At 50.4% G+C, this 22211-nt stretch overlaps 1 protein-coding gene across 1 annotated transcript in view; it reads right to left on the reverse strand.

Moving 5' to 3' along the window:
• TANC1 (tetratricopeptide repeat, ankyrin repeat and coiled-coil containing 1) overlaps positions 1 to 22211 on the reverse strand; it is a 237453-nt gene that overhangs the window by 15987 nt on the left and 199255 nt on the right. The window contains exons 17-19 of the mRNA XM_081095903.1: positions 17099 to 17335; positions 14840 to 15025; positions 12317 to 12395 (exon numbers count right to left, since the gene is read on the reverse strand). Coding sequence (XP_080952029.1) covers positions 12317 to 12395; positions 14840 to 15025; positions 17099 to 17335 — 502 coding nt within the window. The remainder of the gene's footprint in view (positions 1 to 12316; positions 12396 to 14839; positions 15026 to 17098; positions 17336 to 22211) is intronic.

A 22211-nucleotide genomic window follows, 5' to 3' on the forward strand; every position in this document is an offset into this window, starting at 1 on the left:
CTCCATCCTCTCTCATTTGGTAACCAAGCTTCGTCCGCATTATCAATGGGTCCTTTAAATCAGAATGTCTGCTGCAGCTGCTACTGAATTTCTGCAGCAGCAGCACATCCCCCCGAGACAGGCCGGCTCTAAAAATAGGGCTCACTGCTTTCCGGAGAAGCCAGAAGCTGGAGCAGCTGACACGACAGCGCCCCCAGGCCCGGCGACGGGGCTGGGTCCCGTTCTCTTCCCACACAGGCTGTCTTCTGTGCATTTAGCCATGAACTTCCTTCCGAGGGGCTGAAGCCCGGCTGTGAGCGGCTCAGCGCTTCCGCAGGCCTGCGGGGATCCCTCTACACACACACTCTTAGCAGCGCTCACTGTCCGGCGACGCCAGTGAACAACAGGACCCGTGTTGTCCTTTTCCTGCCGAGACTGAGTATTCTGGGCCGCGTCCCGCAGGACCCCCGAGGCTGGGCTGCGTCTGGGTGTCAGCAGCCACAGGATGGGAGGATACCATATTCGGGAATAAGCCAGCCTGAAGACTCGGCAACGCATGCTTAAACAAACAAAATCAAGGCACAGCTCTGCTCAGGAATCCCAACTATTCCGCTCACAGGCTGACCTCTGAGCTGGCCACCAGGCTCCAGCGAGGGTCACTGCACACGGCCCGGTCAGAACACAGGAGAGGGGACCGGGCAGGACAGTGCGCCCTGGCCATGGGCGAGGCCTTGTCTGTGGCCAAGGAAACCCAAACCAAAACGACCACGTGCAGTGTTTTAGGACCCAAACTGGACACAATTTCTTTCACCTGCAAAATCCTTAACTGATGGCACTATTGTAATTAAATGCCCCTGCAAGCGCCTATCTTTTCCTGACGATTCTGAGCGATTTTACCCCAGCAATACTGTCCCCTCTGTCTCCAGAGCATGAGTAGCTTTGTCTCGGCAGATACTCACTTTAAGAAAACCGAACTGATACGCGACAGTATGAAGTTACTGACAACATCAGTGAGATACGGTTCTTTGTAAAATGGATTGTTTCCAGGGATCTCTTACGTTCTAGAGATGTGACTTACAAAAATGCAACTCTCACCTTGCCACGGACACAGGCATTCCATAAGCAGGGCTGCCTGTAACAGTCTGTCTATGGCAGGTCCGTTGTCAAACACCTGCTAACTCTCTCCCCTACAGGCTTCTGTCTCCACTCTGGAGGCTGAGAGAAGGGGGACAGGTCAGTACCCACAGAGGCAGGGAGCAACCTCGTCACACATCACACACTGATGACTCAAACCACCCTCCGAGGCCGGGGCTAGCACGTTAGCCGCAAAGGTGCACGCCCTAAGAGGGCACTCCCTGCTGGCCGGGCGGCTGAGGGCGGGCAGTGGCTCAGCTATGCCTGCATGCTTGCTTTTATTTGTGCAATTTATCTACTAATATATTGGCTTTCCCCATCATTTATAAAAACGAGTGGAAAATGGGAAAAACCAAAAGTGCCAATATTAGTAGTAAGCAGCGGGGTTCTCTTAAAAGTCACCTAGTTGCAACTAAGATGGAAACCGCTGGATGTGACGAAGGCAGGGAGTGAGGTTTGAACCTCCGCTGAAGGCTCAACGGGCGAACCACACTCAACTGTAAAGAAGGAAAACAAAAGTAAAAAAAGTGTTTGCAAAACACTGGAAAATTCTCAGCGATTTTATCTAAGAGGTAAAATATAATTAGGGATTTCATGATTTAAAAAAACAAAACATAAACATTTGGGAATGGCAGCCTCTCCCCTACACTTTCTAACAACTGACCCTCGAATGGTTACAGCAGAGGGGGAGTGCGGCCTGTGCCTGGCTTTGCCGCCGTTTGGGGCTGGGCTGTCACATGGAGGCCTCAGAGAGGCTGGCCCCAGAGGAATTCCTGGATGAAGGTGGGTCCCCCACTTCCGCCACCCCAAAAGCCAGGCAACACCCCCTCCCGCACCTCCTAGGAACAGGGCTGAGACTTATCAACAGCCAACCTCACAGCCTGACTTTGTTAGGCCTTTCCTTCCATCGCTGAGGGAGGGAGGCAGAAGCACACACTTCCCAGCAGCGATCCATTCCTCGTCGCCACACAGACAGGGCCGGCGTTTGATCGAATCCTCAGCTCAGCAATGTGCGGCCCCAGTGAAACACAGCGCAGACTGCCCTTCCTGAGACACGTCCAGGGGCCCGAGAGGCTGGGGCACCCCCGCCTGGACAGAGCCTGTGCCGGGAGGGGCGGCCCAGGACCTCATGAACAGGAAGCCGTCACTGCCCACAAGCTCTATGAACCTCACAGGCACTTGTTTGAAATACCTTCCTGATTGTTCTGACCCTTCCTTGTTGTTCTCTGTTTGGAAGAAGGCTCCCAGGAGGGCCTGCAGGGGCAGGTGGAAGGCCGGGCGGGGTCAAGGAGAGGAACTCTGTATTACAAAGCAACAGGCAGCAACCAAGCAGCACATAAAAAACACGTTGCCTCCCCCACCTCATCCACCCACTTCCCATGGAGCCCCTAAGAGAGGGGAACACAGGCAGGGGTCTAACCTGAGGAACCAGGACACTCGGACACGTGACCAGTTCCAGTGTCAAAACACACTGTCAACCCTGGCTGGTTTTGCCCAGTGGATAGAGCACTGGCCTGTGAACTGAAGGGTCCCAGGTTTGATTCCAGTCAAGGGCATATGCCCAGGTTGCAGGCTCAGTTCCCAGTAGGGGGCATGCAGGAGGCAGCTAATCAATGATTCTCATCATTGATGCTTCTCTCTCTCTCTCCCTCTCCCTTTCTCTCTTAAATCAATAAAAATTATTAAAAAAACAAACAAAACAAAACAAAACACTGTCAGTCTCCGTGCATACATAGATGAAAGATAAAACATGAGCCTCCAGCTGCCAGGGAATTCTTTAAAGAAATAAAATGTGCAATTGCCACTAAACAGGACTTCATGTGTGACCAACATTCTCCTCTATTCTTCCTATCTCTAAAGCATTGCAAAATAACTAAGATCCTAGCACTTAAACATTTCAATACTATATCAAGTCCAAATGCATAGCATAAACTAATAATATATGACAATGATAATTAATTAATATTGATAATCACCTTATCGCAACCCTGGAAGCATAGCCCCTCTGCTGAACACTTACTCTGCTGAGCTCTGGGCACAGTGCTATGGGTGAATTCTCCTTCCCCCTCAACAAGGACCCTTGGAGTTGGATGATTATGTGCATTTTAGCAGGGAAAGGAAGAGTCGCATTATTTGCCCCAAATCATGAAGCCAATCAGTGTCAGTCAGGAATTACCCCCAGCAGCTGGTAAACCTGGAGCCATGTTATCAAAAACAGGACGATCTGCCACAGTTTAACAATGTACTATGACTCTGTGAGGTGCTTCCTGTGCGATGATTCATGGAATTAATCACACACTCATGTAATACACAGCCAACTTCCGTGAGGCAAGTACCACTCCTCCGTTTTAACCGATGATGAAAATAATGCCCAGAGATGTTAAACAACTTGCCTAAGGTCACACAGCTCATGGGAGGCAGGGACAGGCCTGGGAGGCAGGGTGTCTGACGGGAGTCTGAGGTCTTCATTCCTACGCTGCTGCCTCCAGGAAGTCTCCTTTCAAACTGTCCGACTAATCAAGCTGCCTACGAATGTTGTTTTAGACCCAGAGTGTAGGAAAACACATTTCCTCTCTGAAGAATGATGACGCTTTCTCCCAGGGACAGTCAGGATAGTCCACAATGGCCGTGCTCCCTCCTCACCATGGGCACGTGGCTTCCTGAGGCCCACACCGCAGTGCCGCCTCGTGGACACTGAGACCTGGGGCAGGAAGATGTGTGCTGCTCCTCGGGCCCTGTCCCTGACGTTTCCCCCTTCAAATGAGCCTCTTCACACCCCTTGAGGAACCATGTGTGCTATAAATAACGTGAACTCCACTTAAAAACTATTTCCTATAATGTGGGTGACATAAGTCACATTTCATACAGACGTTGTTCTAAAAATCTCTCAGAAGATCGCAGCTCTGAGCAGCTGTCACTTCCGAACTGTGCTGAGAGGGCTATTTCTGAGAGATCCTCTTACACTGAATTATTTCAGGCCCGTGCAATGGGCTGCTCTCCCTGCTCTCCTAAAGGGCAGGGCCTGTGTGCTGAGGACGGTGACGGGCGGGCCAGCACGCAGGGCGCCCGTGTGATCACAGAACCGTTTTTTACACGCTCACCTCTGGTCTCAGAAAAGCAAAAGGAAGCAAGAAAGAATCCACATATCATTTCCATAAGAACCTGAAAGAATCTATATGGATCTGTAGTGGTGCTGATGAGCCACCCGCAGTCCTAGGAGTGACTGACGTAAAGACAAGCAACGGTCTGCAGGTAGGAGGCTCTCAGCTGTCACGATGTGAGAGTACAAGTTCTTACGTTGAGAGCAGAAGCCTGTTTTTTAAAGATGGATATGAACCCGACCGGGGTGTGGCTTGTGGTTGAGCATCGACAGGAGGTCACGGTTGGATTCCCGCTCAGGGCACATGCCTGGGTTGCACTCGATCCCCAGTAGGCCAGTAGGCGGTGTGCAGGAGGCAGCCAATCAGTGATTCTCTCTCACCATTGATGTTTCTATCTCCCTCTTCCTCTCCCTTCCTCTCTGAATCAATAAAAATATATTTAAAAAATAATAATAAAAATGGATCTGAGGAACCACTCACCAGAATGGTGACTATGTACAAAGACAGCAACAAGATGTGAGCACTGGGGATCCAGCGACCAGTCATGTGCCCTGCGATCACACAAGCATCTGTGCTTTCAACAGGCCCCGCCCCTCACCCCTCTCCTGCCTGCAGGGCAGGGCACCCCCAGGCCAGGGCCAACCCAGGGGCCTGCTGAGCAGGAAGGGGACCGATGTGGACACCCCCGTCCCCTCAGTTCTTACCCCCAAGGCCCTCACTGTTGGGGGGCCCCCACGCCCATCACCCTTCTTCCAGAGCCTGCGTTACTCGTTTCCCATGTCCCCGAGTCCCCCAGTTTGTCCTCCCTCTTACAGGGCTGTGGGTGACCCCAGCCCAGCCCTTCCTCTCAGGTTCCTGAGCTACCCCTCTCCCATCCTCTCCAGGGTCCTGTGTTCCCTAATGTTCCCCTCCCCCCACCCCTACTTCCAAAGTCCTGGGTTACCCCTTTCCCAGCCATCTAGGATCCTGGATTTCCCCCACCCGTCATGGGCTATCCCCTCCCTCACACCCTCGGGGCCCTGGGTTACCCTCTTTCCTCACACCCTCAGGGTCCTGGGTTACCCTCTTTCCTCACACCCTCGGGGCCCTGGGTTACCCTCTTTCCTCACACCCTCGGGGTCCTGGGTTACCTGTGTTTCCTCACACCCTCGGGGCCCTGGGTTACCCTCTTTCCTCACACCCTCGGGGTCCTGGGTTACCTGTGTTTCCTCACACCCTCGGGGCCCTGGGTTACCCTCTTTCCTCACACCCTCGGGGTCCTGGGTTACCTGTGTTTCCTCACACCCTCGGGGTCCTGGGTTACCCTCTTTCCTCACACCCTCGGTGCCCTGGGTTACCCTCTTTCCTCACACCCTGGGGGTCCTGGGTTACCCTCTTTCCTCACACCCTGGGGGTCCTGGGTTACCCTCTTTCCTCACACCCTCGGGGTCCTGGGTTACCCTCTTTCCTCACACCCTCTGGGGTCCTGGGTTACCCTCTTTCCTCACACCCTCTGGGGTCCTGGGTTACCCTCTTTCCTCACACCCTCTGGGGTCCTGGGTTACCCTCTTTCCTCACACCCTCTGGGGTCCTGGGTTACCCTCTTTCCTCACACCCTGGGGGTCCTGGGTTACCCTCTTTCCTCACACCCTCGGGGTCCTGGGTTACCCTCTTTCCTCACACCCTGGGGGCCCTGGGTTACCTGTGTTTCCTCACACCCTCGGGGCCCTGGGTTACCCTCTTTCCTCACACCCTCAGGGTCCTGGGTTACCCTCTTTCCTCACACCCTCGGGGCCCTGGGTTACCATCTTTCCTCACACCCTGGGGGTCCTGGGTTACCTGTGTTTCCTCACACCCTCGGGGCCCTGGGTTACCCTCTTTCCTCACACCCTCGGGGCCCTGGGTTACCTGTGTTTCCTCACACCCTCAGGGTCCTGGGTTACCCTCTTTCCTCACACCCTCGGGGCCCTGGGTTACCCTCTTTCCTCACACCCTCGGGGCCCTGGGTTACCCTCTTTCCTCACACCCTCGGGGCCCTGGGTTACCCTCTTTCCTCATACCCTCGGGGCCCTGGGTTACCTGTGTTTCCTCACACCCTCAGGGCCCTGGGTTACCCTCTTTCCTCACACCCTCGGGGCCCTGGGTTACCCTCTTTCCTCACACCCTCGGGGCCCTGGGTTACCCTATTTCCTCACACCCTGGGGGTCCTGGGTTGCCTGTGTTTCCTCACACCCTCTGGGGTCCTGGTTGTCCCTCATTCGTGCTTTTACACCAAGGACAACCAAGAACCTCTATTTCTGACTTGACTGACAGAAACCTGGGTTTCCAGGGACCTTTCTGCACTTTCCTAGGACAAACCCGAGCAGAGGAAGGAACGCCTGGACAAGTATTTTCCAACAGCAGTGCGGGCGAGATGCTCAGGACCTCAAAAACACCGAATGCCAGTCCCTCAGCTTCTCCACGGGATACTTTCAGCAATTCCTGAGCACAGACTCTCCATGGGCCCCGACAAGCAGTGGACAAACGCTTTTCCTTCCAGGCTTTCCCCGGAAATTCTTCCCCGGGTGTGCATACATAGGTGAATGCCAGAAGCCTCTCTCCATAAAAAGTAAGGTCGAGTTCCAATGAGCAAAGGGTCACCTCTCACTCAACCATAAGGCATCCCGTTCCCCGGGGGCCATGCACTGGCTCTGGGGAAGCCTTGGGTGTGGTAAGCTCACACCTGGGCCCACCTGCCATTCAGAACTAAAGGACACCCCCCTCCAGGGGGATGGGTAGGGCCACAGAGTGGGAAACTAAAATAGTTCTGTGGAGATAAGAGTGAAAGTTTTAAAACATCAAGGATGAAGTACAACTATATTTCATGGCCCAGTAAGGAAAGCGGTGTGAGAACCCTCTCCCCGGAGACTGGCCTGGAAAGGCCCCACCCCAGCTGCCGGGCCTCAGACTCAGGTTCCAGGGGTGGGCAGACGTTGCTTTATTTGCACATAAACTGGCAAATGCTGAAACAGAAGGGCCTCTATACCCTGCAAAGAGCTGGAAGTTCTGGCCAGAAACACAGACAGCAGGCTCCCAGGCGTGAGAGTTGCCTGGAGTGTGGAAACAGAGTTCCTCTGACAATTCACAACGGCATGAGGTCACCAGGTGAGCACCACGCATCTCTGACCATTTCCGGCTGGGCTAATTCACATCCAGCACCCACACGGAAACAGCAACTCTGTTCGGTCGGGATTTCGTGGGAGCCAGACTTACCTGTCAGGGCTGTGGAATGCCTGAGACAGAGATTGCACAAGCATCGGATGGGCTCCTGTCATGTTCCAGGCTGCCCGGAAGCCAGGAGACCGAGGCCGTCTGTCCTACTAGGTCTGCGAGCGACCCTGAGCAAGGGGCCTGGGGCTGCAGGGCGGAGCGCTGGGCGGGAGACACTCCAGCAAGCCCAGTCCTCCGTAGCTCCTGGGGCCGTTTTGGGCTCACCTGTCTGGTGTTGAAGGGCCCCTTACCCCTCCCCTCCAACAAGATTTCTCCGCCGGGTCCCTCTACGCCACCGAGTGAGCACGAGGAGCTACTGGACTACAGCACTGGCTTTGACGGGCTGAATCCTCAACATCAAACAGACATAAGGAGCAAATGGCCCCAGAAGCTGGCGAAAAGGGAAACTTACGTTAAGCTCTGCTCTAGAACTCAGGCCGAGATAGCCTAAGTTGTCTAAAAGCCATAGATTTACTGCCACAAACCCTACACTAAGCACTGTTACCATTTTAGATGAAATCTACTATATATTTTCTTGTCTCTTTAAACCTAAGATAGGAACCATCCCCCCTGTGATGACATTTGGTGACTAGGTCATCAGCAGGGCGACACCTGGGGTACTAAAGGTGCACGGCTGTCTCTACCCCCACCACCCCCACCTGGATTGGGCCGAGTGACGAGGGACCTCACACAGGTCTGCCGTTCCCTGTGGCCCCTCCCTCTGACTGTCAGCTGTCATTCTCACAGATGACCTGCTACCTCCAGTCAGCACCAGGCATGAAAACCACACACTGGCAACACACGGTAGATACCCTGGGATTGCAAGCGTCTCTTCTGGCAGAAAAGTGGGGAAGGACTCTGCACAGATTTAGCGCCCCCATTTCTGGGACATGGCGTCATCGCGCAGAAAACAAGGGGCCCTTCAACGGCAGGCGGGTGAGCCAAAAACAGACCCAGGAGGCCCTGCCTTGCAACCCCAGCAGCTGGCATTTTAAAGACCAGCTACTCACAGCTGAAGCAATACTGACAGACTTGTAGAAACTTACACACGGTTGGTGTGGAGAGCGGCTACAGGGTTTGGACAGGTTCAAGCCTTGGACTGATGAGAGGGCACAGTCCTCTCATGGCCACCTACAAGTCCCAGCTTGGAGGGAGAGCCCTCCCAGCACAATTATAGCCAGAGGCTATCACTGTAAGCTTGAAGCTATGGTCCGAACACGTGGCCCCACGTGCCTGAGTGATGTGGGCTTGATAGAGTTCAGGTGCATGTAATTGAGTAGGATCGAAACCCACCAGAATGTTGTAAACATCTTGACCTTGCCCTTATTTTGCCTAGTGGAATCTGGCTATAAAATAAACACACGGCTTGTGGGTGCTGGCGCTGTCTCTCCATTCGGGAGCAGAGTCCCACCCAGACCCAGCTTTCTTCTCCTGTCTGTCTTTTCTCCATCCTTCACCACCCCCTCTCAGGGTCACTGAACCTGGCTGAGCTGGCGTGGCACATAAGGCGCCCTGGGACTGAGTATGCCATGGCCGTGCCGGCTCACCACAGGTTGGGAGACAAATAATGAATGCATTATCAATACAGAGCGTCCAGTTGTTCCCTCCTCTTCCCACTCTCCAGGCAGAATCAGACACAAGATGCTCCCCTCAAGCTGCTGCTGGAGACAGACAAGCCCCAGGCTAAGTGTCTCAGTCACAAATCACCACTGACCACACCCAGGGATGAGGACCAAACAAAACCAGGAAGTGAAACCACCGCTTTCACTTCCAAGGGTCCCCAGCAACTAGAAGCAGTACACAGAGCAGTGCGGCCGGTGCAGGTGGGGGAGCCACAGGTAGCTGCCCGGTGAGAATGAGGACTGTGAGCTGGCCTACCCACTCACGCTCACGCTCTCCAGGAGACATTTGGGCTCAGGTAACGTGGACCTTCCGTGGCCAAATCCCAAACACAAGCCTCACGATCTGGGCAGTACCCCAAATTTGTAGATGCGCTCTCATTTAAGACTTCCTCTGACAGATTTCAGTGTGCAACTGTCTTTAACAACCACAGATCTGGAAATGAGGAGGATTTGGGGTAGCAGACAATGACAGTCATTTTTGAAGGAATACAGGAGAAAGGTACCAGATAGGAAATGCAGAGACGGGAAGGCTGACTTTATTATTTATATATATATATAAATATATATATATATTTATACATGTGTATATATATATTTATACATGTATACACACACACACACACACACACACACACACAGTGGGGCCTTGACTTACGAGTTTAATTTGTTCCGAGACCGAGCTCATTAAGGAGCTAGTTAAGGAGCTCATTAACTCAAATTACTCTGTCAACTCAATGCAAAAAAATCGGCTGAGAGACAGCTGGTATCAAAAAACTCGTTAGTCGGGACACTCGTAAGTCAAGGCCCCACTGTATATTATATTATTGATTTTTTTTAAAGAGAGGAAGAGGGATAGAAAGTTAGAAACATCGATGAGAGAGAAACATCATCAATCAGCTGCCTCCTGCACATCCCCTACTGGGGATGTGCCCACAACCAAGGTACATGCCCTTGACTGGAATGGAACCCAGGACCCCTCAGTCTGAAGGCTGATGCTCTATACACTGAGCCAAACCAGTTAGGGCAAGACTGACTTTATTGACACAGTCCACAGAGAGCCCACTGGGGACCTTTACACCCAAGAAACCGTGATTAACTTAAAAAAAAATCCTTCAAACTCTGGGCTGATGACGTTCACCCTGCGCCTGCTGAGGAAGGGCATGCGTACTTCCCAGGCTGCAAAGTGGTCTGAAGGGCGCGCTTCCGAAGGCTGGGGCTGAGCTGCGATTCATCTTTTCAGTAAGGTTGATGGGAATAGTGGTTTCTCTTACCTGTCTCTTTAGCTATCAGCCTAGCAGATTCTCAAGGGGGTCGGGGATCCTAAAATTCAAGACGGGTCAGCAAGAGACACGACAGACTGTTCACACAAGGCCCTCACATGCAGCCCTTCTCTGGATTTTTCTTCCAGAAAGAAAAATCTTCAGTATTAAAGGCTGGGAATTCCCCTTTGGGCTGTGTGCCTGATAACTACTACTAGGCCTGGCCCCCGTCGCCACCACGGGCACCTCTCATTCTGAGTCACTGCACATCACCCCCAGTGGTTCTCTCTCTGTCCTGAAGCCACAGTCACCTGGCACGACCTGGGATGCCTGCTAAGAAAACTGAGTGAGTGTGGGGCTCCCCTAGACCCGTGGTCGGTAAACCGCGGCTCGCGAGCCACATGCGGCTCTTTGGCCCCTTCAGTGTGGCTCTTCCACAAAATACCATGTGCGGGCATGCACGTACAGTGCGACTGAAACTTTGTGGCCCATGAGCAGAAGTCGGCATTTTGTGGAAGAGCCACACTCAAGGGGCCAAAGAGCCACATGTGGCTCGCGAGCCGCCGTTTGCCGAGCCGCAGTTTGCCGACCACGGCCATAGACATAACGAATCAGGATGTTGAGGCAGTGTTCCCGGGGTTCTTATCATTGGGTACATTTGGAGGAGATTCCTTATCTTCACCACGATCCTGGAAAGTAGGTTCTATTGACCTCATTTGACACGGAGGCAGAGGAACTTGCCAAACCTGCGACACCAGGCACTGGAAAGGCAGGAATGGGACCCTCTGACTAAGCACCATGCAAAGTCCTACTCTGCCGCCCACAACACTATAGGGAAGTGGACGGAAGCTTTTCTTTCATGAGCTTACAGAGCAGCCCGTACTATCTAAATGGGGTGGGGAAAGACTCCATAAAGAATTAAGGGCAATATTTAAATCTATTCACATTTAGCCCCAAGCATAACCCAACTCTGTTCAGGGTTCTGCGCTCTTCCTGGAACAGGGGCCAGGCCACCTCCTCCATAGACACCAGGACAGACTGGCACTAACGCCACACACACACACACACACACACACACCACACACACACACACACACACACACACACACACACACACACACACGGTGGCAGCCCCGAGGGAAGGCGCCAGAGACTTTTAAGTGCAGGCCTGCACCCCACCCTCACCCTCCAAACACCTGAGGCTTTTCTTAAGTATGAGTTCGCTGATAAACTCGACACACTGCCGTTTGGCTGGTTAGGAAATAATTCAGGAGCATTTGGAAATAAATCTGCACAGGAGAAATGGAAGCCATGTACACTGTGTCTACACACAGCACACAGCCTGGACACACACAGTAAACACCCTTGGCTACATCCACTCAACAACAACTCATAACTTAGAGTCCTATGAAGCTGATACCAATTCAGTGCAATGGAAAATTTCAAAGCAGCATTATCCATATTAACCTGACAGGTAACCAACTCAGATCTTCATGGGCTCCCTTCCCATGCTGCAGTTAAACACACACCCCTCCCCCCACAGCGAAGGAAATGGGCTTGGCAGCCTGGCCTCAGTGCTTTAAGCAGCCCCCGAGGCCCCAGGCCGCTCTCACTCCACAGGCAGCCGCAGCCCTATTCACTGAACACCTTGGATTCATCTGAACCCGGGGCAGCAGCCCTGCCCTGCTCACAGGATACCAGGCTGCTTAGGATAAGGGAACATCTTATTCAGGTCTTTCCGGCTGACATTCATCAGACGCAGTATTTCTAGCTGACAGTCATCAGATTCATAGGCACTGCTGGTCTAATTCAAAATGATTTGAATTTTAGGAAAGTTTTACGACTCATCTGCTAAGCTTCAAATACCTCAGGATAAAATAACAACAGGGCGATATGCATCCCAAGTCATCCTTAGGACAATTAGGCCCAAATGAGGGCTAAGACATCTGGCATCCGGGCTGGCCCAGACTGCAAGCCGTGGAGCCATAATTACCTGTTTCTCCCCACAGCGTGTCGGTGCCATTGACGTCTATTTCATGTTCCTTTTCCAGTCCCAGCAAGCACTCGACCACCTGTCAGAAGTGGCAAGGTGACTTAATGAGTTCTCATCGCCATATGTGCTTATTGTACCCATGTACCAAAGGAGCGAGTCTGTTGTTTTTTAACCATGATTATCTCATGCTGCACAAGGAGAGAAAATATAATGAAAACCGTTTTCAAGCATAATTCATATGCTATCCACACGTTCACTTTGAGGAGAATTTAAAAAAAAAAAAAAGGCGCAGTGAATTTCAGCAACGTTGTTCAGGATTACCAAGTACTCGGAATTTTAATGAATTCCAACATGACCCAAATATGCCAGCCTAATCATCAAAGGACACAGGATATCACACAAAGTGCAGCTTCTGCATAAATTGCCCGAAGATGGTGAATCCATTTTCACAAGGAAAGAAAACAAGGTGGTGTGTATCTTTTCAATACAATAAAATAAATAGCATTGTCCAAATGACTTTCATACTGACAGCGTTATTATTCTCTCCTGTGCGGGCACCAACCCCATCAAAGAGCAGGCGGGGTCACAGGTGTGGAGGCAGGATGTGAGCCCCGAACCCTTCACTCTGCACAGCAGCAGCAGCAGGCGAGGGCAGAGCCATTTTCCCATCTCCCAATCTGCACCAATGTGGTAGGCTGAACAATAGCCCCCAAATATATCCACATCTTTGTCCCCAAAACTGGGAATGTTACCATGCATGGCAAGCGGGAATGTGCAGATGTGACTACGAATCTTGAAAGGGACGATGACCTTGAATTACGCAGGTGCATACCTCATATACACCTGACATAATCACAGCGGCCCTCGAAGAGGGACAGGAACAACAGTTCAGAGGAAGGAGGAGATGGGAAGAAGCATAGGTTAAAGTGATGCACTTTGCAGACAAAGGAAAGGGCCATAAACTAAGGAATACAGCTGGCTTCTAGAAACTAGAAGAAAGCTAAACACTATTCCCCTCTAGAGCCTCCAGAAACAACACTGGCTTCCTGACACCTTACCTTTAGCTTTCTGACTTCCAGTCCGAAAGAGAATGGGTGTCTGCTGTTTTAAGCCACTCAAGTCTGTGGTCACTTGTTACAGCAGCATGAGGAAGCTCATACACCCTTCGAGGTGGTGAATGAATCCTGCCCTTTGCTACGAAGTTGTTACTAGTGAGGCTGAGGTTGCTTTTGCACAATATTCTTCTCAGCCAGCTTTAAAACACGCTGAGCTTATCATAAACCCATTATATATAACATTTAATATATTTTTATGAAATATGTTTTTTTTTAAATAAAACAAGTATTTTTTCCAGAACTAAAACATGTAAGTTGACTGGTATTGTTTCATGTTTTTGTAAATCTCTCATGTCTCTCTTAAGAGAGCTGCATCCTCTTATATGTTTCTGCATTCAACTTAATGCAATATATTGTGTTGAAGTATTACGTATGTGTATTTTTAATGTGTGTGTATGTTTGCTCTTGTGTTTTAAATATGAAAAGTTAGCCAGCCAACCAGCTTTGCACCCAAATTTATTCTAAGTTATTGTAGGGACAATGGGGACAACTCTTACCAAATACTGGCAACTCTGATCGTTTGAGGATCATACAGAGAGAAATGCATAGAAGAAAGCAAGTAAAATATTAAATTCACAGACATACTGGTGAGGAGGTGACAATTACACCTAAAACTGAGGAATGCCAACGTCTACCAGAAATAAGTGCTCTATTGAACTGCTGGTGGAGTTTTCCTTCAGTGCAGGAACTGTGAATGGCAAGCGTTTTTACAGGCTATGAGAGCATTGAGTTTCTATTTTTAAAATCTTTCAAATACTCAAAAGGACAATTTTAGAATTAGGATTCCATCTGATTATTTTTAAAAGACCAAAAGGACAAAAGAATGAATCAAAGTGGGGATAAAAAGTAAGGCAGCAGGGCAAGAGGATCAAAGTAGAAGAGGGAAGGAAGACAGACATAGACAAGGAAGCCCTGGCTGGTGGCTCAGTTGGTTGGAGCACTGTCCAGGACACCAAAAGGTGGCAGGTTCGATTCCCTGTCAGGGCACATACCCAGGTTACGGGTTCCATCTCAGATGGGGATCGATGTTTCTCTTTCTCTCTCTCCCTCTCTCTCTCCCTTCCTCTCTTAACAATCAATTTTTAAGAAGGGACAAGGAAGAGCAGAGAATGAACGTTATGACTATTATGAAGGACTCCGTGTGGGAGAGGCCTCCCCGTCGTGTGAGCACACATATGCACTTGACACTGTGGGCCTGAGGCTTTCACTCATAGGAAGGGTGTGATGCCAAGACCCTGCATCATGGTCACACATGGTCAAACCAAATGTTGTTTCTCAAAACCCTCCTTTACCTTCTTTTCCTCCATGCATCACAGGCTAGCAACTCCAAAGGTGACCTGCACAAGCACCCACCCCAGGGCACCACAGCTGCCAGTTTTCGAAGAGGGAACCCCGCAGCCCCACTCACCGAGCCGTGGCCCATGCTGGCGGCCGCCGTCAATGCCTGCTGCAGGGCGTGGCTCTTCTTCAGTGCACCTGGCTGGGGTGCACCTGCCGACCACTCGCAGGCCAGCAGGTACTGGAGAACGTCGCTGTGGCCCCTCAGTGCGCTGTGGACCAGCGCACACTGGCCTTTCTTATCCAAATGGTCCAACTGGAAGGCAGGAGCAAAGGTCACCGTTAAGCACAGTGGTTCTCAACCTTCCTAATGCCGCGACCCTTTAATACAGTTCCTCATGTTGTGGTGACCCTCAATTTCATTGTTACAAATTGAACATAATTAAAGCATAGTGAATAATCACAAAAACAATATGTAATTATAGGTGTTTTCCGATGGTCTCAGGCGACCCCTGTGAAAGGGTCGTTTGACCCCCAAAGGGGTCGCGACCCACAGGTTGAGAACCTCTGGTTTAGCATCACCTTTGCTCTGAGAACATGGGTCCAACACAAATGCTGTCTGTGTGCAAACACAGGTACTGGGTCCATGTCCCAGTGCGACTTTCTGGAAAACAGAGTCCTGTTGGCATTACTTCGACGGAATGAACGCACTCTGCCAGGTCTCGGGTTCCCTTTGTAGACTGGCTGTCACAGCACGCCTGCTCACTCCCTGTGTCCCTCCAGCAAACAACTGGGAGCTCTGAGTTCTCTGGGGAGCATGTGTTAGGACGCAGATCGAAAGCTCAGCCAAAGCCCTGTGCTCACCGACTCCAGTTCCTGGAGGGGGACATTCTAACGGGCTGTGACAGGCTACATTCTGGGGGCGCAGAGCAGTTCTTCAGTCACTAAGCCAGGAGAGCCAGCAAAAGGGAGGGATTTGGAAGACCCAGCTCTGAACAAGGAAGGGGCTCTGAATGGCGTCAGATTGGGGAAGGACGCCGTGTGCAGGCAGGCGACCTGGGACCTGTCAGCATGTCAAGCGTGGCTACCGAGCCGGGAAGGCCAGCTCGTCACAGAGTGTCTGAGTGCTGCATACCTCCTACACGCCCAAAGGCAGCAGATAACGTGTCATTCCCTGTCTACACTCAGGAATACAGCCTCTCCTTGCTTCCCAATTCTGGGAATGCCCTGCACCCCCACCCAGAGGCTTTGCAAGACCCTGACCCTTGCCCTCCTACAGATCTTTCAGCTGGGGTGGAAGGGGGCGGCTGGCCTCCGAATACAGCTAAGTCCCAGTCTGGATGTGGGAATGGAGGTGTGCTGATGTGCACTAATGCGCCCAATGGGAAGGCGTAACAGCCACATTTCTCTTCTTCCTTGAGCTAAATTAAAGTTCATCCTTCCCAAATGTGTTTTTGAGAGAAAAACCAAAAGGGCTCCCACAGTTACTAGAAGCCTAATGTCTTTTTGCTAAACCTTCGGTATCCTAATTAGCATAAAGACATCACCGATTTCTTTCAATTGTTATTCAAAAGCACCCCCCTGCCCCCGCCCCCAAATGAAATGCTTACAGTAAACCTAAATAGAGTTTACTGTGAGCTCAGTACTGCTCTCATTCAATTTATTAACATCGATAGTCCTAGAGTAACTTATCTAATAATAATGCTAATATATTGACTTATTTAATGCTCACACAACAGCCCTGTGGCAGACACTGTTGCCATGCCCATCTTACAGGTGGGAAACCTGAGGCACGCAGCCTCAACTACTTGCCCAGCGTCCCAGCTGGCAGCTGGAGAAATAAAGATTCTGGGCTGTCTGGCTTCTGGATCCACATGCTCAGGCACATGGCTTCTAAGGCCCACAGAACTCATTTTATTGTTTTAAAAAAAGGCATGAAATGAAATGGGACAAGGAGAGAGAGAGAAAAAAATGAAACATGTGAATCTTTTCATGCAATTGGTGCTGTTCAATTCTGGTAAGTTCTATCTAGGTCCACACTTGCAGGCTTTTGAAAGGATGGCCCTACTCGGCCACTGGTGCCAGGAACCGCTGGTAGCCTGCCTCCCCTGGGGCAACAGTAAGCAGAGTAAGAGTTTAGGAGCCAAACACCCGGCCCCTCGCTCTCCAAGCCTGCGCACTGGAGCACCCACTCAGCGCACCCACTCAGGTGGCATCCCATGGCAGTGCTGAGCTCACCCTTTCTGTTTACCTCGCAATTTCTGTTCATTGCAATTCAACCAGGTAGAGACAAATGGAAGGCTGGCCCAGGGGATAATTCTAACGAGGACATGAAGACATTTCCCGCCCCCCCCCCGGCCCCCCACCCCAGGGAAAGGCTGCTGCTTACCCTCGCCCCCTTCTTGACCAGCAGGCACACCAGCTTCATGTGGCCAGCAGCGGCCGCGTAGCAGAGGGCAGTCATGCCGTTCTCAGACGTGCCGTCCAAGCAGGCACCAAACTCCAGGAGCAGCGTGACCACCTCCTCATGGCCAAGGTGAGACTGGACACACAGGATCGGGGCGTTATTCAGCACTTCGGTCCTGTAGTTCACGTTGGCCCCTCCCAAAATCAGGAGCCGGCTCACCTGTTGGATAATGTCCCCCAACAAGATTAATTTCTCACGTAAATGTCACAACATTTGTAACAACTTCCGTGGAGAGGGGCAGTAGCCTCATGCTGATCAGGTGGTTCTCAAACTCGAGTGTGCACCGTGTTACCTGTGAACGTGCTGTAAGCGCACATTCTCCGTGGTGGGAATGCAAATGGTGCAGCAGCCATGGAAAAAGAGTGTGCAGGTTCTCCAAGATCCGGCAGTACCACTTCTGGGAATATTCCAAAGACAATGAAATCAGGGTCTCAAAGAGGTACCTGCACTACCATGTTCCCTGCAGCATTAGTCACAACAGCCAAGAGATGGAAGCAAACCGAATGTCCCTCGATGGTTGAATAAACAAAATGTGGTATATGCCTGTGTGTACAATGGAGTATTATCCAGCCTTGAAAAAGAAATTCTCACCCTGGCTGAGTGTCAGTCATCCTGATAGGCCAAGGTAGAGGGTTTGATCCCCGGGCAGGACACATATAAGAAACCAATGAATGCATAAATAAGTGAACAACAAATATCTCTCTCTCTCTCTCTCTCTCTCTCTCTCTCTCTCTCATCAATGAATAAAAAGAAATTTTAAAAAAGTAAAAGGAAGGAAATTCTGACACATGCTACAACATGGATTAACCTTATGGACATTACGCTAAGTGAAATAAGCCAGTCACAGAGAGATAAATACTATGTGATTCCACTTATATGAGCTACCTATAATAGTCATATCATAGAGACAGAAAGCAGAATGGTGGTTGCCCAGGGCTGGGGGGAAGGTGTAATGAGAGCTGTTTAATGAGTACAGTGATTTCGTTTTACATGATGAAGAACTTCTGGAGAGCTATTGTGCAATAATGTGAATATACTTTGCTGAAGTCTACACTTAAAGATAATTAAGATAAAATAGAGACCATAGGAATGATTATGGGGTGGGGGGAATGATGAATAAGGTGAAGGGGAATCTAGCCAATAATATTGTGATAAGTTTGCATGGTGACAGGTGATTACAAGAATTAGTGGGGTGATCACACTGTAAGGTATAAAAATGCCAAATCACTGTACACCTGAACCCAATATCACTAATATATACCAATATCACTAATCTACTTAAATAAAAATTTTTTTAAATATATAGTTAAGATAGTAAATTTTATATTGTTGTATATGGGGTTTTTTTAAAGTATATTTTTATTGATTTCAGAGAGGAAGGGAGAGGGAGGGAGGGAGGGAGGGAGGGAGGGAGGGAGGGAGAGAGAGAGAGAGAGAGAGAGAGAGAGAGAGAGAGAAACATCAATGATAAGAGAGAATCATTAATCGGCTGCCTCTTGCAACCCCCCCCCCCCCCCCAACCAGGGATCGAGCCCGCAACCCAGGCATATGCCCTGACCAGGAATAGAACCATAACAGGTTCACAGGTCGACACTCAACCCCTGAGCCACAGCAGACGGGCTTGTGTGTTATTTTTTTAAACTAAAATTAAAAAAATTTAAAAGCACAGTCTCAGGCCCCACCTTCTGGACCTGGGGTGCTGGGGTCAGGCCCGAGAAGGTGCCCTTTCCACAAGTTCCCAGCTTCTACTGATGCTGCTCGTCTGGGGTCCACACTTTGAAAAACCACTGCTTAATCTAATAAAAACAAAACTCCTTTTCCTGGCAACGAAATGATCATCACGGGCTTACATAATTAACAGTGAGATAACAGGGCCAAAAGTAAAGGCAAACACTGTCTTTTCTTCACCAGGAAGTGCAGAAAAAGCAGACACATGAAAATGTGTGTGCCCCTGGGATTGTCAGCAGCACAGGGCTCCTAAAAAAATGGTCTTTTTCTAATTGCCCCACCCACCACCCACTGAAGTTTCCTGGATCCAGATATGATTCAAGGGGAAGTTTATCTAGAGATTTAAAAATAAAATCACAGAATACCGTATGCACATTGTAGCTCTACTAATGTCTTCTGCATATCTCCAGATCACTGAAAAAACACACGACAGCCCTTTAACACCTATTAAAATGCCCACTGCATTTCTTCAAACAGTTCCCTTCAGTGGCCCGGGCCAGCATCAATCAATCCCCTGACAGGCTCTGGCAGGCCTCCAGGCTGCCCACGAGGTGTGAAAACCACAGACACTGTGTCGTTCATATGACTAGAGTCTCAAGGGATCATTAAAAGATGCAGAAAGATGGGAAGTCATATAAAATTCAAGTTCTCTCAATGATATGTGTCCATGTGAGTAGCTGACAGAATTTTTACAAACTGATAGAAATTAATATTACTAGGTGGTGAGACCACAACTTGGAATCGTGCGCAGCATATGGACAGATTAGAACCCAAAGTGTAAGCTCTGAAGAGTCCTGGTTGTCCTGGGGCTCGACCCCCAGGTGACCCAGCCCTCCAGCTCCCTCTCTCCCAGCACTTTCCCCTTTATTTCCCCACTTTGGCTACTGCTGTGTCCAAAGGCAAGCAGGCCTCAGCCTCAGGACCTTTACCTCTGTCAGGAACGCCCTTCCCATAGATTCAACAGACAAAGGATTGCTTCCTAAAGGTCTCTGCTCTGATGCCAGGACACCAGAGAAAAGTTCCTGCCCCCTCCCCTACAAAACACACTCCCACCACTCTGCCCACGTGCACGCACCTGTGTGCACACACTTGTCCACAAGAACCACCCCCCCATGCATGCATCAACCCAGGCACTGTGCATCCCCTCCTCACACACCACTTTCCGGCTCAGCCCCCTGCACCAGGTGCTGGCTGGCAGATTCCAAAGTTCACAGAGAAGAGTGGCAAATAAAGGCGCTCCAGGACAGGATGACCCCATCAGATACCCCCACCCGAGGACACCAGTTACAGTGAAGGAAGGACAGACCGCATACACGTGCTGAGGAGACCCCATGACCCACAGCACCCACCCCACAGCTTACACCCATCAGAGGGAAACATCTTTTAGCCCCACCCAGGTCAACGCCAGCTCAGCCTCCGGCCTCCCACTCCAGCCAGCACGGTGGGCGGAGAGGCAGAGAACTGTCGGAAGAGAGACCAGAAAAGGTGTCCCTGAGCTAACACTGACATTTAACACAAGGCTGCACTTCTGCCAGGCCTGCTCCACAAACCCACATGGGTTTGCTCTTAAAAGCAGCGCCAGACTCAACTAGGATTCCAAAGTATTTAAAGTGGTAAGTGCTAAACAAAAGGAAGGGTTTTTTTAGAAAACGATTTCCCATTCAGCAGCTACCATTTAGTACAGAAAGAATGGATAACGCTGGTGAAAATGCTTGGGGATCTTATAAAGCCGAGGAAATCGACTCGCACCAAGAGGAACACAGGAGAACCCTGGCAGTTTTTTCAAAACACGTTAACGTCATATCACTGAGAGACCACCACACTCTGGTCACCCCGGGAATGGCAATAATAGTTGGTAAGTTCCCTGACAGCCAGTTACCCTCTCTGCTCTCCACCAATCCCAGCCCCTCTTGAGATCCATAAGCCTAAGAGAAGAAGATGATGGATTAAATAGTCTAAGTTCACAATCAGCTCCTTTACCAACCTTCTGTGTGATTTTCAAAAAATCACTCAACTTCTCTGTTCTCCAGGTGCCTCCTGAGAAAATAGGCAGTAGATCACCCCATTCTACCCAACAGGTACTCTCTGTCAATAATGTCAGAAGGTGTACTTTCAGTACTGTCTTGCTGACACCTTATAAGACATTACCTGGGTGGTACCAATGTTCGTTAACAATTCACACTTCATCTGCTTATTGGGAAAAACATTTCCTTTGATGGTGCAATGCTATGGGTATTTTTACTGCTTAACCCCAATTGGTTTGTGGATCTTTCCCTAAACCATGGTTCTTTTTTTTTTTTTTTTAATCCTCATCCGAGGACATTTTTCCATTGATTTTTTTTTTTTGGGGGGGGGGTAGGGGATGGGGAGGGGACAGGAGAAAGAAACATCAATGTGAGAGAAGCACATTGATTGGTTGCCTCCAGCACACATCCAACTGGGCCAGGGATTGAACCTGCAACCCAGGCACAGGCCCTAGACAGGGAGTCAAACCCAAAACCCTTTGGTGCGAGGGCCAACACTCTCATCGCTGAGAAACCTTGGCCAAGGCTAACCCATGGTTCTTCACCTGCTGGACACTGAAACCATCTGGGAGCCTGAAAGTTTCCAATGCCCGAGCCCCCGTGGAGGCTCTGCTTTGGTTCAGGCATCGAGCTCCCCAGTGATTCTGGTTGGCAGCCACGGGCTGCCAACACATGTGGTGATCAATGCACCTGTGGGACATGGGCTTGCTCTTAGCCAGGTACCTTCCAGCTGTGTGATTTGGGGCAGCTACTAACTGCTCTCATCCTCATCGGAGAAGTGGAGATAAGAACAGCTTCACCTCACTGGGTTGCTGTGAAGATTAACAATGAACGTGACACACACAGACACACAGAAAGCACTTAGCACACTCCTCGGCATCCTGCAAGTGCTAAGTAAGTTCAACTGCTATCACTACAATCACTTTTCACAGAATCTTCAGAAGGGACCGGAACCCAGGTCCCTGATGCTGGAAGGCACAGGAGGGCGCTCTGCCCCAGGCACCTGGCCACCGAGGTCTCTTCTCCCCCAGCTGTTCACCAGCCCCGAGCGAGCGCAGGAGACCTCACGCTTATTTGAGAGCAGACAGGAGTCACCTGGACCCAACAAAAACTCACGGTGGGCACCTCCTCTCACCACCAGCCACAGACACATCCAGAAGTTCTCAGGTGCCTACAGCCGAGCCTCGGTATCCAGGAAGGAGGCAAGGCACAAATGAGAATAAGTCACCTGCCCATGTAATATAAATGCCCAGCATTTTCCAAGAGCTTTAACACCTCAGTGA

Source organism: Myotis nattereri (genome assembly GCF_964212035.1).
Source record: "Myotis nattereri genome assembly, chromosome: 7".
Lineage (NCBI taxonomy): Eukaryota > Metazoa > Chordata > Mammalia > Chiroptera > Vespertilionidae > Myotis > Myotis nattereri.